This window comes from Lactuca saligna, chromosome 4 (assembly GCF_052625555.1).
Source record: "Lactuca saligna cultivar CGN05327 chromosome 4, ASM5262555v1, whole genome shotgun sequence".
In the NCBI taxonomy this organism is placed as follows: Eukaryota; Viridiplantae; Streptophyta; class Magnoliopsida; order Asterales; family Asteraceae; genus Lactuca; species Lactuca saligna.
Window position 1 is genome coordinate 85,644,037 of NC_136420.1, and position 17,415 is coordinate 85,661,451.

General features: G+C 34.5%; 1 protein-coding gene across 1 annotated transcript; it reads right to left on the reverse strand.

Moving 5' to 3' along the window:
• Nucleotides 1-48: 48 nt before the first annotated feature.
• On the reverse strand, nucleotides 49-10,489 carry LOC145042288 (RNA helicase, ATP-dependent, SK12/DOB1 protein). Its single transcript, XM_078990692.1, has 23 exons — nucleotides 10,096-10,489; nucleotides 9,338-9,589; nucleotides 8,865-9,122; nucleotides 8,405-8,464; nucleotides 7,809-7,884; nucleotides 7,394-7,593; nucleotides 7,204-7,311; nucleotides 6,662-6,763; nucleotides 6,196-6,396; nucleotides 5,760-5,870; nucleotides 5,306-5,373; nucleotides 4,217-4,610; nucleotides 3,771-3,926; nucleotides 3,251-3,361; nucleotides 2,883-2,936; nucleotides 2,477-2,734; nucleotides 2,296-2,405; nucleotides 1,981-2,134; nucleotides 1,418-1,892; nucleotides 1,052-1,266; nucleotides 726-964; nucleotides 492-618; nucleotides 49-409 (listed from the first exon to the last, which is right to left on the reverse strand). The coding sequence occupies exons 1-23, from the start codon at nucleotides 10,228-10,230 to the stop codon at nucleotides 197-199; spliced, it is 4,077 nt and encodes a 1,358-aa protein (XP_078846818.1). The 5' UTR covers nucleotides 10,231-10,489; the 3' UTR covers nucleotides 49-196.
• Nucleotides 10,490-17,415: the final 6,926 nt, after the last annotated feature.

Genomic DNA, 17,415 nt, shown 5'->3' on the forward strand with positions numbered 1-17,415 from the left:
TTTTTATTAAGATATGTGATCAAAATGTGGAATATCTTGTTTCCTTGATTTTGTCTATCAAGTTGTTCTTTTTGCATTAAGTGGGAAAATAAACTCTTTGTGTACATATAACTTGCTAGGTAAAACTGCGTTCTCTTTAATTCCATCAAGTGAAAAAAAGAAAAGAATTAGTAAGTTGACCAAGCATGTAAGTCTACTACAAACCAGTAATGTACAAACTAGCAGCAAAAACAATATCCCGTTTGATTGCATTCGATGCAGCTTCCATTTTCTTGTATAAAGCGGAGTTACCCATGATTGCTGCAGCGTTTCTGAACTCCCGGCACGTTTCATCCAACCGTACAATTGTCCGCACTATAAGACCTTCCGGAACATCCGTCAGTTCACATATATCTGCAAACGGAGTCCCCTACATACCAGATGATAATGTAGTACAGGTCAGCACCTCTGTAAGAGAGAGAGAGAGAGAGAGAGAGAGAGAGAGAGAGAACCTTTGCCCATTCATAAACAACCTCAACAAGTCCAAACTTGAGATTCTCTTGAGCATATTCTTGAGGGTCGATTTGTATCTTGAAACGAGATTGAAGCTCCCCGAGTTTGATAGCCGTATCGTACAACCTTACAGAAGATAAGATAACAATAAAAGACATCTCAACTAAATGCAGCAAATACCAACTTTCAACAGTAACTACATTGCTATGTTAGAGAGAGAGAGAGAGAGAGACCTTTCTTTTGCTTGCAAAAGTCTAGGGGTAAGAGAAGGTTCTGAAGCTTTTCTCTGTTGAAAGACAAAAGCTGACATTAATGCAACTGCTTCTTCTGGTTCCAGACTATCTAACTGATTATCAAATAAGCATTCGGTGCATATCAACTCCTCTCCTGAATTCATCTCACAAGCCACTCGCCCTTTTATTTGAACCACTAAGTCTGCATCTATACACCCAATCTCCTTCAACACATCAATCTGCAAAAAACAATTGCAACAAATAACCACCTACTTTCATTTATTTGTTCATTGTAGAAAAAATATATATTTAATATTTGTACGTACGCGACCCTGAAAATGGGGCATTTGTTTAAGTGCTTCATCTGACATTTGAAATTTTAATGCATCGACTTCCTCTTTGTACTTCTTTAACTCTTGAGCTGCTTTGATGTGCTCCCCTAATTTAACACAATTGTGGCACTTGTTTTGTGACATTTTTTGCAATAAGTTATTCCACTTGTAGTAAGCTTCCACTAGTTCCACCTCTTTCAGCTTCAAATCTGACACAAATAAAAACAAATAAACACGTTAAGGGAATGTTTGGAGTAATCGGTTTTGAGTCTATGATTAACATCTTTTTATTAGGCAAAATACCAAAAAAGTAGGTTGCTATTTCTTGCATTTAGCCCTAAAACAAGAAGAAGATAATACCTTTAATGGGATCAAGAGCTGGAGGATACTTATTTTCTTGAGACTTTTGTTGTAAAAGACTCTGTACAGTTTTCGAATAAGCTGCACTACTATCATCTTCCAAAAGCCCAACTTGATCGATCTTTATCTTCACATTACAAATCGACAAAAACTCTTTGGTATCAACTTCCCGCACCTCATAAGCTGCCCCAGCAGCATTACCACGGTGGGGCAGTTTGATTTTGACAATGCCCGAACCTTTTCGGGCAGTGGCAGAAGTGTAATAATCATCAACCATCCCACGTTTGGATTTTGGCATTAGCATCTGAAGACCACCACCAGCAGCAGCAGTGGAAGCTGACTTGTTTTGTGGGCCATCCATGGATGTGGAGGTTTGTAATGTTGTTGGTAAAGAGGGTGTGAGAACCAGAACAATGTATTGTTTGTTGGTGGAGGAAGGTGCCTTTAAGATAACTCCAAGTAAGTGGTCCTCAACCTGTTGGATTAAATTAAATGGCAATGTACTTTGGTTTCTTGTTATTATTTTGATTAAAATAAAATATTATTTATGGGAATAAACTCACGGATTGTGATTTGACAACCACGAGTCTTCCAGGTTGAAGAAAAGACAGAGAAACGGGAGATTGCAACACTTTTTCGTTTATGTGAGTGCTATACATCTCAGCCTCAAAGTACCACTTATAGTATTCCTCAATCGCTGGCTCACCCTTTATGCACCTTTTATAACAAATAATTCATCACTATCATCAAAACAACAGTCTAACCTTTTTTTTCTAAAGTAAGGAATATAAAAGAATGGTCCAATTCCATTCCATCAGATAAAATATATTGATTGTCACGATGATGAAAATAAAGAAGAATTTAGAAGGTTTGTTTACTCGATAGATTTTGTAGGCTGAGCAAGCTTTCGCATGAGCAGTTGCTGTTGCTCGGGCAGTTTTTTCTGAGCATGAAATTCTGCAAAACTTCTTTTCAGCATGTCCTCCACCTTTAGAATTAGTCAGCAGTATCAGATGAATGGCAAACACAAATAACAATGATATGAATAAATAGTAATACCTTCAATTCTTCAACACGGAGGAGATGCATTATCATGATATATGTCAAGCGGAATTGGGATTCCAGCCTGGTTGCACTGCCCGTAATTACACGCTTTAAATCACTCTCGTCCGGGACTTCATCACGACACATCACCAGAACCGTCCCGATACTATCCAGTCCTCGCCTGCCCGCCCGCCCCGCCATTTGCGTGTATTCTCCCGGCAGTAACTGTCTAAACTCCTTCCCATCAAACTTCCTTACTGTGTCAAAAACAACCTGCCACAACCACTAGTTTTAATTAAAATAGATGTACTTCCATTCATTCCTTCCTATTACAACTTTCTACTTTCTATTTCAATCACATTGCTATAATTGAGCACAATTTTCAAACTAGAATGTTAAAATAATTATTATGATGACTCACTGTTCTAGCAGGGGCATTAACCCCCATTGCGAATGTTTCCGTTGAAAACAAAACCTACATAACGGAAATAAAATATTATCAATAGAATAGACAATAAGTAAAGGAACTTTAAATGTACATAAGGGGGGTCAGAGAAATAAACTTTTTTTTTTTTTGAGAAAGAGAGAAGTAAATGTGAAGGGCATTTGGTTTGTAGAACTTTTTTGAAGGAACTGGAATGTGTCGAAGGAAGTGGAATCTAAGGGGATGATTGGAGTTTGTATGTTGAAAAGATTTTTTTTAGTTCCAACTGAATTCAATTCCGTGTACTCCTTTGCAACCAAACCCGGGATTGGAATGGAATTCCGATTCCGGTATGCATAACTTGCCTTAATTACACCACGGCAGAAAAGCATTTCAACTACTTCCTTGACTATCGGGAGCAGACCAGCATGATGTACACCAATCCCCCTGTGAAGAAGCCCTTGGAGTCTCACAATCTATTGTGCAAAAACAAGTCACAGGATTTAATTTTAGCAATTTAACATAAATATAAGAGCAAAATACAAAACAAACAAACTTGTATTTTCAACATGTTTATCCATTTAGCCACTTTACTGTTTACTGTACTTTTTTTTTACAGTCAAAAAAACCATTTTTCGCATTCACATGGTTCTGGTATCAAGGCAAAATACAAAAATACTTTCAGCCAAATTGATAAAATGGTGAAAGTAGGTTGTGGTTTTCTGTTCTTTTTAACCTTTTTTGGTTTATAAACAGTCAAAAAAGTATAATGGTTTAATAAAAAAAAATGTGTTTTTTTTCTATATTCTTGGTGTCAAATTGATTCAAATAATAGATACATATATATATATATATATATATATATATATATATATATATATATACCTGTGGTAGGTTCCTATCAGATCCCTTTAATCGAGAAAATGCTTTATCACAAAAAACACGGATTTCACTTTTCTCAGAACGACTTGTGAGGTCTGTTTCACGCAGATTATCAGCTGATTTGTCACACCGATTCTTTGAGAAACAAAATATCACCACCTACAATTATCATAACTCATAACACATCAACATCTTGTAAAATAAAAAACTGAAACATAGATTTCCATAAGACAACACGCTTTATCTTTTACCCATTATAGCAATCAACTTACATTTCTTTACCCATAATAGCCACATATTTTACCAATAATAGCATATAAATTACATTGCCCTTATTGGTAGCAAAATGTAAATGCTAAATACGTTGCTATTATGGGTAAAAGTTAGTAAAGTAGTAAAGTAAGTTGTTATAGTAGTTCACAATATAAATGTGAACAGGTTTTACTTACTGGTAAAAGGGAGGTTTTTCCTAGCTTGTTAATAAGCGATAACCACAAAGATTTTTCTGATACTCTATTCCCCCAATTGTTATTGCCACCACCATATCCTTGGTTGCCCCGCCCACCACCACCACCAAAGTTTCCCAAATTCTGGGGCCCGGTTTGTTTAATCGGTTTGCCCCTTGCAAAACTGTTTGGTTTTTGAGAGCGGGAATTTTCATGAGTGGTGGGAAGTGACGGATATGCCCCTGAACCACTGCCAGCTGTCGCCATGGTTTTTCTCCTATGGGCATCTTTTGCGGATTTTAGTCCCTGTGGTATAAACTCCTCATGTTCACAGATTTTGTAAAGTTCTCCCGAATAAAATAGACAGTGCTCTAGTGGGACTGGCCTCTTTGTAGTCCTGTAACAAAATATTACATTACAGTCTACAATTAATTGTTGTTTATAGATTCTCCCTCATTTATATATTAATTTGCTAAGATAAGATAAGATAGATATACAACTAAAATAATGATCTGACTTTCTGAATTAAGTGGTTTTAAGAGGCTGTAAAAATGTTAAATAAACCAAACAAACCTGTTTGTATACAGACTGAAAAACCTTACTAATGTTACAATATTCAAAGAGATAAGCTTCTCCTATCTTTCCATATCTACCACTGATGATAGTTGGAGTAATGATCCCAAAAATAATTTTGACAAGTATACTTCCTATCAACTTATAAGAGAAAAGATAAATAAAAGGAAAACTGCAGAGCAAATAGCAATGTATTTTACTCTTTTCACCAATATAGCAATGCAATTTTCATTACAAATGATAGCAACATAGTTACATTATTTACCATTAATAGTAATATATAAATATGTTGCTGTTATTGGTTAAAAAAAAAAAAAAAGACTAGGTACATTGCTATTATCACTAAAAATGTTATAAGTGCTTTGATATAATGGGTCAAACTTGAAGAAGTAAATAAAAGTATGTTGCTATTTCTCACTATATTCCAATAAATAAAAGCAGTAAGGGTGAAAATAGGAAGAAGGGCATAAAGCTTCATAACAACTGTGCAATATATGATGCAATTGGAGGAAAACTTACCCTGTTACACGGATTTGTTTTTGTTTTGTTCTGCCAATCCAATCAGCAAACTCTATTGTATTAGGTACCTGCAAATACACTATAAGGTTAAATGTGTAAATATGCAACAGTGTTTCACCTTTTTTTTTAATCAATTTATGCAACTGACATGAACTATGCAACCATGTTTCAACGGGTTAAACAAGAAATAGTAAAAAAACTGGGTACTTTACTCCTAGAGTGAAACGTCATATGTGTCATATAGAAAACCGATTTGTTGCATAAATTAGGAAAAGGTGAAACATTCTTGCATGAATATGTATTTAACCCATACTATGGTCCTAGCTCAAAATGTTCAACACTTTTCTAGTTCTATTTTTCTTGTTAAAATAAAATCGATAAAAAAAAAATGACATATCAAATACTCAATGTTTTGTGTTGAAAATCTTACAATATATGCTGCAAGTATAATTACCGTGGCAGAAAGAAGAACAAAATTGATATGCCTTGGAAGCATGATGATAACCTCTTCCCACACAACTCCTCTTTCAACATCATTTACATAATGCACTTCATCAAATATAACCTACTCATTAGGAATACAAGTCCAACCAATAAAAAAATTAATTCCCAGATCCATTATTCAAAAGTGAAAGGGCTAAATTGTAGTATTCTTCAATTCTTTTCTTGTTAGGACATTGTACTTTGAATATAAGTATCTACCCAACTATAGCAGTGAAAATTGCTTTGTATTTGGATTGGATGACATTGCTATAACCTGATAGATTTTTCAAAGTACAAATACAATACTGCAATAAGAAGAAATGTAACCAAAATAACAAAAATGTGATGCTGTTTTTTAACATTTTAACCCAAAAGGTAAAAAAGAAACAAAATATGAGCAGGTTTACCCATTCAATGTCGCGTATAATATCAGCACCCCTATAAAGCATTGACCTTAAAATCTCAGTTGTCATGATGAGGCAAGAGGCCTCAGGCCTCAAGCTAACATCCCCTGTGAGAAGACCCACATCAAACTTTCCAGAAAAGTCCCTGTACTTTTGGTTGCTGATTGTTTTAATGGGAGCAGTATATACTGCTCTTGTACAATGCTGCATAAAATTTTGGAAATAAAAAAAGGGTTAATGTCATAAATGGAAACCAACTATTCCAATTTTGCATTCAGCTTCTAATTCTACATCCTAGATCACTAAAAATTTTAATGTTGTTACAATCAGGTCAATGATCCAATTTTGACAGGTTACCATGATGATGTGGCGTCCACACGGGACTATACAAGCTTTCTAGGGATATTTATGATGAGGAGGGCATTTAAGTCTTTTGAATAGACAAGAGATCAAGAGTGAGACAACATACTTTTGATGCGAGTGCAAAGGCGTACTCTGCAACAACAGTCTTTCCAGCCGAAGTATGAGCTGCTACAAAAACTGATTCCCCCTTCTCAAGATAATATATAGCCTGCAATCATAAAGCAAAAAGATTTATGAGTTTAAAATGCCAAAAAACATACATATAATATGCAATTTTAGGAATTTCTATCATCTTGAGATGCTCTTTCTATGCATCTAATTAGAGAATGCAAAATGGGTGGGTTGTGTAACAAGAAAAATGGTTGCTTTTGAGTTTGTGACAAAGCGGATTGGGTCATGTTGACACAAATTGTCCATTTTCTTTTCGAATTCTGTAAATAATTAATGTGTTATATATGATTTTAAAAACTGTATAATCAACTGTAATAATTAATTTTTTTTAATAAAACGACTTAAATTGGGTAGTAGCTTCTTCAAAATACAATGTCCTAATAAGAAAAACAGAAGTAGAATGCTATAATACTGATGAAAGTATGTCGCTATTTCTTGCATTTAACCCTATATAGTTTTATATCAAAATAATATTACCTCCTTTTGGAATGCATCCAGTTCAAAAGGGAAATCCAATGCCATATCAGGAACAAGTTCATTAAAATTATCCGCAATCCCATCACTACCCCCTGTAACTGCCCAAACCTGCAAAACAAACACACCCACTAAGCAAAAGAGAAAATCATGAAAAAAAGTTTGAAGCATTTCAATCCTAATCAAAAGATACTTTTGGCTCCTTCTGTCGACCACCATCTCCGGAATCGGAATCATCAAATCCTTTGGTCAAGCCTTCGGATCCCGTTGACAAAATTTGATCGATAACAGATGATTCAGTGTCAAGTGAATCCAGTTTATTTTCAGCTTCTAATGGAATAGATTTTGGAGACCCCGTTTCAATCACATTGATTTCCGATTCAGGTGTATCCCCTACATGATGAGATATGTTATCAACCTCCCACAAAAAGATACTCATAGTCATAATACAAAGAAATAAAAAGATACTGGATTAATCCAACAATCATTCCCTCATTCCCATTGTCAAACTCAAACCACTGGAATTGGATTCCATTCAGTTTAATAGTGGTCTGAATCCCGAAAAGAAGGGAAGAATAATTGGAAGAAAGGAGTGGAATCACACATACCATCAATGGGAACTTCCATAACATCCTCTTCCCAAGCTCTTTTAAATAAGTCATCAAACTGAACAGATAAAGTACTCTGCAGAGACAGCAACATATTAACTAGAAAGAATGAAAAAGATGGGGTCTGATTTTGATTTTGAGAATTGAACCTTGTATTTCTCACATAAAATGCAAGAAAAAGCAAAGCACTTTCATTTATTTGTTTATTATAGCATACTACTTTCATGTTTTTCAATTACAGCATTGTATTTCCAATTCTTTTTCTTATCAAGACATTGTACTTTGAAAATATATCCAATTATAGCATTGAAAACTGCTTTGCATTCAAATGACATTGTTATAATTGGGAAGATTTTTCAAAGCACAGTGTATTATCATAGGTTAGAATGAAAGTAAGATGCTACAACAAACAAATATATGAAAGCACGTTGCTATTTCTTGCATTTAACCCTTTATAGAATTGTAAAAGACGTTATTTGTTTCAAGTTTACAAATATGATGTCATTGCAGTACTTTGTTGTTTTTAATCTACAAAAAAGCATGTTTAATTAAAAAGGTAAATCATTACACTTGATATTTAATTGTGGGGCCTTTACCTCAGATGTTGTCTTGGGCACACTCTTATCTTCATGAATAATCCAAGAACATGGATGTCCCTTCAAAAGTTAACCAGCAAAAAAAACAAAAAAAATTTAAAAGTGTTACATTTGTTATACCGGATAGAAGAGCCGAACGGGATGGGACTAGACAATGTTTTCGATAATGGGGATCAGAAGGGCATTTACGTCTTTTCAACAGTTGAAAGATCAAGAGCAAGTTCTTGTCCAACCTTATTGGGTGACACAAAAAATTGCAATCTTTTGTCCAACCGACACCCATCCCAATCCCAATCCAATGCATGACAAACGCACTAAAACTTGATGAGAAGGGCATTTTCGTCTTTTGCACATATGATAGGAGAGAACGAGAGATAAAAAAAGAGTGAGTCTTTTGTCCCATTGATAGTCCAAAGAGAATTTATATGAAACAAAGCATATGGTATCTTAGGCAACAAACCTTGAGGTGTCCAAGATCCATTCCTTCTTTACAACTAGGAGGAATGAGTTGTGCAGGAGCACCATCCAAGACTTCCCTTACCCATTCACCATTACAAGAACCTTCCGGAAAGTTCCTTCCCAATGATTGGGAATCATCCAATCCACCTGGACGAAAAGGACGGTTGTTAATGCTTCCCTTCACAAAATCCTTTGGAGGTCCACTAATACGCACTCCAATAGAACTCTCTGCTTCCACCATCAGTTCAGACACATCAACCTAAAACTCAACATAAATCAGTCAACTCAACTCATTAAAAAGCAATCACCAAGTCTTTGAGTTAATGGACTTAATACGAATAAGACCTGGTGATTGCTTTTTACTTAATGCACAAAGAACAACTTAATAGAAAAAGGCATGGAAGCAAAAGATGCTTTCCACATAAAATCCTAACTTTTTACAAATTTGCCCTCATAGACATGAGCATAAATTACCTGCACGGATGCAGGTTCCCATTTCTCTGATGCAGGCTTGGGGCGTCTGAATGGCAATTCCCATGCAGGTACTACAACAGAACGAGGCATTGTTGGCTCTAAGTGAATTTTTGCTTGGTCAAACCAGTCAAACTCCCACTGCCTTCCAGCTTTTTCTGCAGAAAATTCATCAGGATCCAATCTTGGCAGAAGATATTTATCCTCAACAAACTTTTTGATCGATTCTGGTGTTTCCCTAGCAAATGCAGGAGGCTGGAAATATACACATAGGTGTTATACAGGAATACTTTATCATAAATGAATCTTAGGTTAAATTCAAAATAGGTAGCACTCTCTATGAGTCGCAATTTGTTGGATTTGTTTTACTCATGTATGTTCAATATCATAAACTAAAGAGTTTCAAACCCTGTCCATAGATTTTTTGCCTCCACTGGTGCTAGTTAACCACATCCCTAATTAAAAACCATTAGGTTTTTCTCGAACCAGATTAGAGACTTGAAATCAGAACCGATACTGATTAACTCCATTCCATGAAAGATCTTTTTTTTTGGTGAATTGCTTCTCTCTTTTTCCACAATTATGATCCAATTTTGTGTAAATTTGTTTGTTCAATAACCAACCAAGAGTTTTTGTATAACATACAATGAAACAATACGAGATTCTACAAAGGACAGTTCAGTCTCATTCATGAAAATCAATAAAGCCACAAACAAAACTAAATTAAAAGTAACATAGGATAAGTGAGATAAAAAACTAACGATTATAAACTCCGGTAGCGAGTCAATGGAGCTGGATTTTTTAACAGGAGGTAGCGGCTCGATTCGAATATGGCCGCTGTGACCCGTGAATCCAACCCGGAAAGGCAACTCTTTCACTGTCTCGATCCGATCCATTCTGCTTCTATGTCGTTTAGAATTCTCAATCTTTCTGTGAAATTAACTGGATTTTCAATTCGAATGTTCAAATTTAAGCGGGTTTGCTTAAACCATTGTTAAAACCCCTCGAATGGTAAAAGCGTTTTCCTAGTTTGCTTCTTGTTTAGTCGATTTGAGTAAAAGTTTGTTTAAGAGGGCATATAAGGATGAAGGGGGCTAAAAGAAGCAAGTTAACACGTTGAAGGCATGAAGTGGACAAATCAGAAATTTCATATTACAAGTGACCTACTTACGATTTAGTTGTAATGCTACTAAAACCCTTCTACTTTTATGGAGCCAAATACCAAGAATAGGTCATCACCCTATATTTATCTTATTAGCATTCCCATATCAAACCAATCACTATCTCACAAGTAGTTTCATTTAGCTTTACATTAACTTGGAACAAAACACCAAATAGACGTGAAATGAGAGGTAATGTAACATTCTAGTGTTTTCATTTAAGCTTATGTGTTAGTTGTTTTCATCTAGGTTCATGCAGTGTACTTTTCATAATGTTTAGGGAATATACATAAAGAGAAATTAAATATCCTCCTACCTTTTATTTCTACTTTTCTTCCTATCTATTTAAAATGATGATAAATGTACAAATTTAAAATCTCAATCAAATTTAAATTAAATTTAAACTTGTCACCATCTAAAATAGATAGGAGGATAGTAAGAACAAAAAGTAGGAGACTATTTAATTTCTTATACATAAAGGAACCTCATAAAGTACAACATACATATAAAGAAAACATTAAATATGGACTAAGTTGAGTATCCTTAAGAGAATTACTTAGTAATTAAGCAATCTTTATAGGCTTCCATAATGACATGGTATTATCCTATGCTTTTTTTTCCTTATCATTCGAACATATACCTGAAAGCAGATGTTGAAATGAATTAAACATTCGAACATATACCTGAAAGTAGATGTTGAAATGAATTAAACATGAAAACACATGTTGAATTATGGAAAGGGTGTCATGGACACCCCTTTTTTGAAGAATATGTAAAAAAAACTAACACACATTTTAAATTTCAAGGATGGACACCCTTAGATTTATGAATAAAAATTTAATTACCATATACAAGTTTAATTTCTACACTGTAACAAATTATAACATGTAAAATAAGAAAAATATGAAAATAAATAAAAACCCAAATGATTTGTCACTTAAAGATTATTTATTCATTTTTGTCAATGTGGATTGAGTCCACATAGGATATGGGGACAATGTTATGATATAATTAGTAACATTATGTACATTTAATTGGTTTAAGACCTTACTTGTAAAAGAAGTAGAATTTGCACATTATATCCATTGTTTTAATCACCAGTTTGTAACAACGATTTTCGGATTGTCGGTTTGGAATTTTTGGATGAGGCATGATGTGGGCTTGCCACGGGGGGCACCATGCGACCAAGTAACGGTGCAACACGTCCTTGTTGTTGGTACAAAGCCCTAGGCCTCGGTTTTCATCTTTTTCAAAAATAACAAAATGTAGGAATATATTAGAGTATATTATAATTTTGGTGTTTAAGTTTTTTTATTTTTTTATTTTTTTTGGTTTTGTATATTTTTTATAATTTTGGTAGTTTATGTTTTTTCTATTTTTTTATTCAAGTAAATAAATATGTTGTATTTATATTTGTAATTACCGTCCAACTTTTTTTCTTTATATTTTTTTGCTATTTAGTGGCTATTATATTTATGTTACAATCAATTAAAATTAAAATATCAAACACTTTGTTTATTGAGAATTAATGTTTCAATTTGTGATATTTGCGAGTTATAATTATTAAAATAGGAACATGAGCTAAAAAGTTTAAAATGTAATTTGTAAATTAAATCCTATTTCTATATGTAATATTAGTAGTTCAAAATTTCAGATAATATTTTTCAATTTAATAATAAACTAAAATAAAGAATAAAGATATAATAAGAATCAGATGATTAGAATAAACATATAATAAGAATTAGACTTTATGATCACTTTAATTATATTTTTCAATAGGTCAAATTCAGATTCAGACCAATTTGGAGCGATAACCAAAAAAACGGGAATGAATTTAGTACGAAATAAAAAAAAAGGTCGAATAATGATAATGATAACTGCAAACTTAAAATTACGAACTATAAAGACTATGAAAGAAATTTAAAACACATTATTCAATATAAACTTTAACCTAATTATTGTTTTAAATAAATAAAAAAACAACTTTGATTATTTGGTGGAGCATCTAAGTAAAAAAAATATTAACTGCAACGACATAAAATAAATAAAATGAACAAATCATTATCAATTCAATTCATAAATAAGGAAAATTAAATAAAAAATGGTTCCGACACGGTTTATCGAATTTAAGTTTATTTACTTGATCTAAATAAATAAATAAACATTAGAAAAGCTATAAATAAGTAAGATTATAAGAAAATAGAAAACAAAAGGTAAAAAAAATATCAAATTGTTGAAAAGGAAGTCATATATCTTTTTTATGTTTTGTTGGTCAAGCTGAACCACCTGTGGTTAAGAGGAATAACCAAGAGAATGGAGTTGAGAGAAATAGATACAAGTACAAAGACTTTATGACTTACAAGCGGTCGACTTTCACTAGAAAGGAAGATCCTGTCGGAGTAATGGATTGGATCTCAGAAATAGAATTAACCTTCCTGATATGTGGTTGCAAGGACAAGCTATAAACCACATTTGAAGTACGTCAGTTCAGAGGTGGCGTTGTTCGCTGGTGGAACACTCTGGGGAAGACCCTAAGCCCTAATGAGTCACTACAACTGACTTGAGTAGAGTTCTTGTTGCATTCCAAGTGCAAGTACTGCTTGGCCCAAATTTTGCTTGAGCTAGAGAACCAATTTCTGACATTGAAAAAGGGAAGTGTGTCCATCGATGAATACACCAACAACTTCACAGACAAAATGGAGTTTGCTTTGCGTATAGTCTCAGACGAGCTGACAAAAATCGACAGGTACGCAAAGGGACTTCCATGGGAGTATGCGGTGCCAGTGCGTCAGCCACTTACTTTGGAGGTAGCTATCTGGGTTGCGAAGTCTGTTGAAGATATGATTAAGGGAAGGGTCACCAGCAAGGTTGAAGTTGGCGAGAAATGAAAGTTTGAAGGAACTACATGTGTGACAACTCAAAATTTCTTTCTTGTACAAACCATCCAAATCAATCAAGTTCAGACTCGTTTTTGCTATCTTCTCGCATTGTTTAGAGTCAATTAGAGTGTTCTAAGCCTTGTATCTTCAAAGTTAGGGTTTAAAAAGGAGTTCTACAAGTTCAACACTTCAAAAATTGGCCAAACACTCCAACTTAAGGAGTGTACGACCGTACACATGGAGTGTACGGCCGTACACCCCCTTTTGGCCATTCACTCTCATGTATAAATGAGAATGTTAGCCTCCTTTCACCTCTTTTCACACGCTTAAAGCCGAAAAACCAACTTATCTCTCAAGTATCATCCGTTTTTGCTTCCAGATCTTCAAGTTGTAAATGTTTCTTCCTTCAATTTGATGATTCATTAAACTATCTATTAAGGATATACCATTTCATCCATGAAATTACTCATTTTGTTTAGATCTTCAGGTGTTCACCAAGAACACCAAGCACATCTACTAAGTTTTTGGACCTCAAACACCCTTAAAGGCTTCTCTATTGTAAGTACCACTCCTAATGCTTGTTACTTACTGAATTTACTCCTAAGAAAACGTCCAAAATATGATCAATAAGGAGTGTATGGCCGTACACACCCCATGTGGCCGTACACCCCTTTATTTGGTGCTTAATGGCCTTAAACTCATGTTCCAGGCTAGCACTTGATCAGGAACACTTAAAGAATGAAAGATAGAACCTTAGAATACACTTTTGGCCATATTTACATGATTATCAAGGGTGTACGGCCGTACACTCCTTGTATGGCCGTACACACCCTTTTTAGGGTCCAAAATGGCATTTAACTTTCAATGAGGTTAAGTATTGGTCAAGACACACTACCTGGTGCTTAAGAAGACTTTAAATTACTAAATGGCATGTTCACCATGATTGTACGACCTTACACTCACTTGGGTTGTACACTCATGCCGTACACACACATGAAACACAACCTCTTGGTTGTAAACACTAATGTGTGGCCATACACCCATTATATGCAACCTTTAGTACTTCTGGCACTTGAATATAAGTGTTTTCTATGACCTAGGGTGTCTTTCCTAGCATAATTAGTTGTTTAAATACTAATTTTATACATATATGTATCATTATATGTCACACCCCAAAACCAAGAACGACAGAAACGTTTTGGGGCGGAGGACGTCATGTAATGTATCACAACAATGTAAAGTAGTAAACAAGCAACAACATCATCCATTGCATTAATAGTATAATTTTAATTACAAGTATGTTCTTTCATAGTATAAGACAACAAAATGAATAATCAAAATAAAAGAAGAGTCTTGACTACTCCTTCTTCACAAAACTTGGTCGTCGTACCTGTCTATTTGTGACCTGAGAATACACATTATTTTGAAAGCGAGTATCAGCCAAAAAGCTGGTGAATTCATAAGTATTAATATGTCTTTGATTTTTAAAACTGTGAAGTAAAGACTTGTAAACATTTAGATAAAGGTTTGTATAAGTATGAAAATGTTTGTAAGTAGTCGAATAACGTTTGAAAACCCTAGAAAATCCCTATGATTTCTACTAGTATAAAAAAGTAGTCTTCTACCAAGACTTAACTGTTTTGAAAGTAGCCTTCTACCAAGACCCGACTGTTTTGAAAGTAGCCTTCTACCAAGACCCGACTATTTTGAAAGTAGCCTTCTACCAAGATGTCACAACTAGAAATTTTGTGCCTTGTAATCACAACACTCAAGTGAGAATTATGAATCCAAGACATGAAAGCATGCATGATACTTACTCTATAACAACAAAATTGCAATAAAATACACCATACAAGCATTACAAATAGTCAACAAGCAATTGGAAACCCTAGAAGTTCTTGTTTAGGTCCATTTTGGTCTAGGACTTCCTTATTGGGCCCAATGGACTAGTAAGCTTCCAATTTGACCATCTTGGGCTTAGAACTCTTAAATGGGCTCTAATTGAACCCACTTCCAATTATTTCAATGTTTTGGGCCATATTGGGTCTAGAATGAAATAAATCAATTATATGAACCATTTTTGGGCCATATTTAACCTAATGTAGCCCCAATAGGTCATAAGGATCATATTTATGGTTATTTGGACCAAAAATCACTCAACAGAATCAAGAGATTGGGCTTAAGCCTTTAAGGCCCAAAACTCACTTCTTTTTCTCAAATTCTCGGCCCAAGTGGGATAAAAAAAAAGAGAATGAAATTAAAGGAGTTGACTTTTAAGTTAACACCTCATGAATATCCAACATATCTCCAAGAATTAACTCCCATGTATCCATGCATAGTTTCATATATCAAGGCAAGCTCATCTCTTCCCCCTCTCTCTTTTCATTCGGCCGAGAGACTCCCAAACATACACACTTCATCCAATTTTCTTCAACCAACTCTCTCAAAGAACACCCTCGCCTTCCTTTATCAAATTTTCGAGACTTAAGGGGATTTCAAGGAGATTTTCACAAGAATCACCATCTAAGGTAAGTTTATACTTAAATCTATGATCTAGGTTCCTTGAATTATCAAACATCTCTTCTTAACTCATAAGAAATCATGGTCTTGCATCCTAGAATCACCTCAAATTTGAGATCTTCATCAAAGTGTTGCTAGGACCGAAAATCATCTCATTTTCTTCCATCTCTTCTCCAAAACCGAACCACAACCAAAGGTGAGCTTCATACTCCCTATTTTTCGGTTTTACAAGTTTTATGGGGGGGGGGGGGGGGGAATACAAGCAAAGGTGTAGATCTATGTGTACATGTATGCTTTGTGTGATTTCTATGTTTATATTTGTGTTTTTATGTGATTGTGATGTTGGATCTAGTTAAAAGTCCTTAAAACCGAGATTTGCATCAAGTTATATGATACTAGCATAAATTATATTACTACATACATATCATTTTTAGAAAAATAACCAAGTGGTTTGATATTAACTTCTTTGGGCTAAAAACTCATTTTTGGGCTTAAAATATTAAAAATATAAAGTTAAAGGGCCCAAAATGACAAGATTCAAATTCTGATGTTTGAAATATGTCAAAACAGTTTCAATAAGGTATTTTCTGGAAATATATTCTTTTGAGGGATTAAAATGAAAAATATTAAGCATAATGGGCCAAAAATGGAATTTTCGGCCCAATAAAGCCCAATATGCGAGATTTTCAAATTTGAAGGGCTGAAACCATATTTTTCTGTAAAACAGGGGAGTACTAGTGCTCCAAGTCCATTTCAAGGGTTAAAAACACTTTTCATATTTAAAAAGGACCAAAGATGCAAAAAATTTCTATTTTGGGCCAAAAGTGTAAAAGTTGCGAAAAATGAGGATTCAACCGAGAAAAATTCATTTTGAGGGACTAAAACTGTTTTCAAATAAATATGAACTGAAAAATACCATTTTCAACAAGTTTTGATATTAAAATGTCAAGAAAAATGGTCTAGTGGAAATTCTTTTATTCAAAGGGTTAAAAGTGTAAACTCATAAAAGAAAGGGGCTGCAAACAGAAAAACTCCAAAGTTTAAACAATAAATCCGTTGAGATAAAATACTGGTACCGCGACTACCAACAAAACCTAATACACCATCAACACCAAAAAATCGTTACTAAATAAATTGATTCGGTCTCGAATCAATAACGAATCTGAAACTACTAACACGATGATATTCAATACACACGCGGACATTTCAGGAGTTCAATACATACGTGGGAATACACAGACGTCGATACACCATCTTTGGGCCCAAAAGTGTCAAATCTTGCTTGTTGGGCCTAGCTAGCCCAATGACCTGATCTTTAGGCCCGAAGACAACTTACTTACATGGTTGTTGGGTCTTACATGACCTAACTCCGTGTAAAAGGACTTTCAATGGCTTTTAGGCTATTGGGCCCCAAGGGTCCTTTGGTATGGCTAGTAAAGTCGAGAATTCACAAAAATGCGGGTCGGGCCAAGGGCCCTTCGCATTCACTATAGCCTTGAACGACTTATGGAATTATTGAGGT

Bases quoted from the DNA above. Each gene is read 5' to 3' on its own strand.
- LOC145042288 (XM_078990692.1), bottom strand. From the start codon at position 10,230: ATGGATCGGATCGAGACAGTGAAAGAGTTGCCTTTCCGGGTTGGATTC. The intron at 9,123-9,337 runs GTAATTTATGCT...GTTGAGTTTTAG, and splicing joins GGGAACCTGCATCCGTGCAG to GTTGATGTGTCTGAACTGAT. The intron at 2,406-2,476 runs GTATTACTATTT...CTAATTCTAAAG, and splicing joins TCCGTGTTGAAGAATTGAAG to GTGGAGGACATGCTGAAAAG.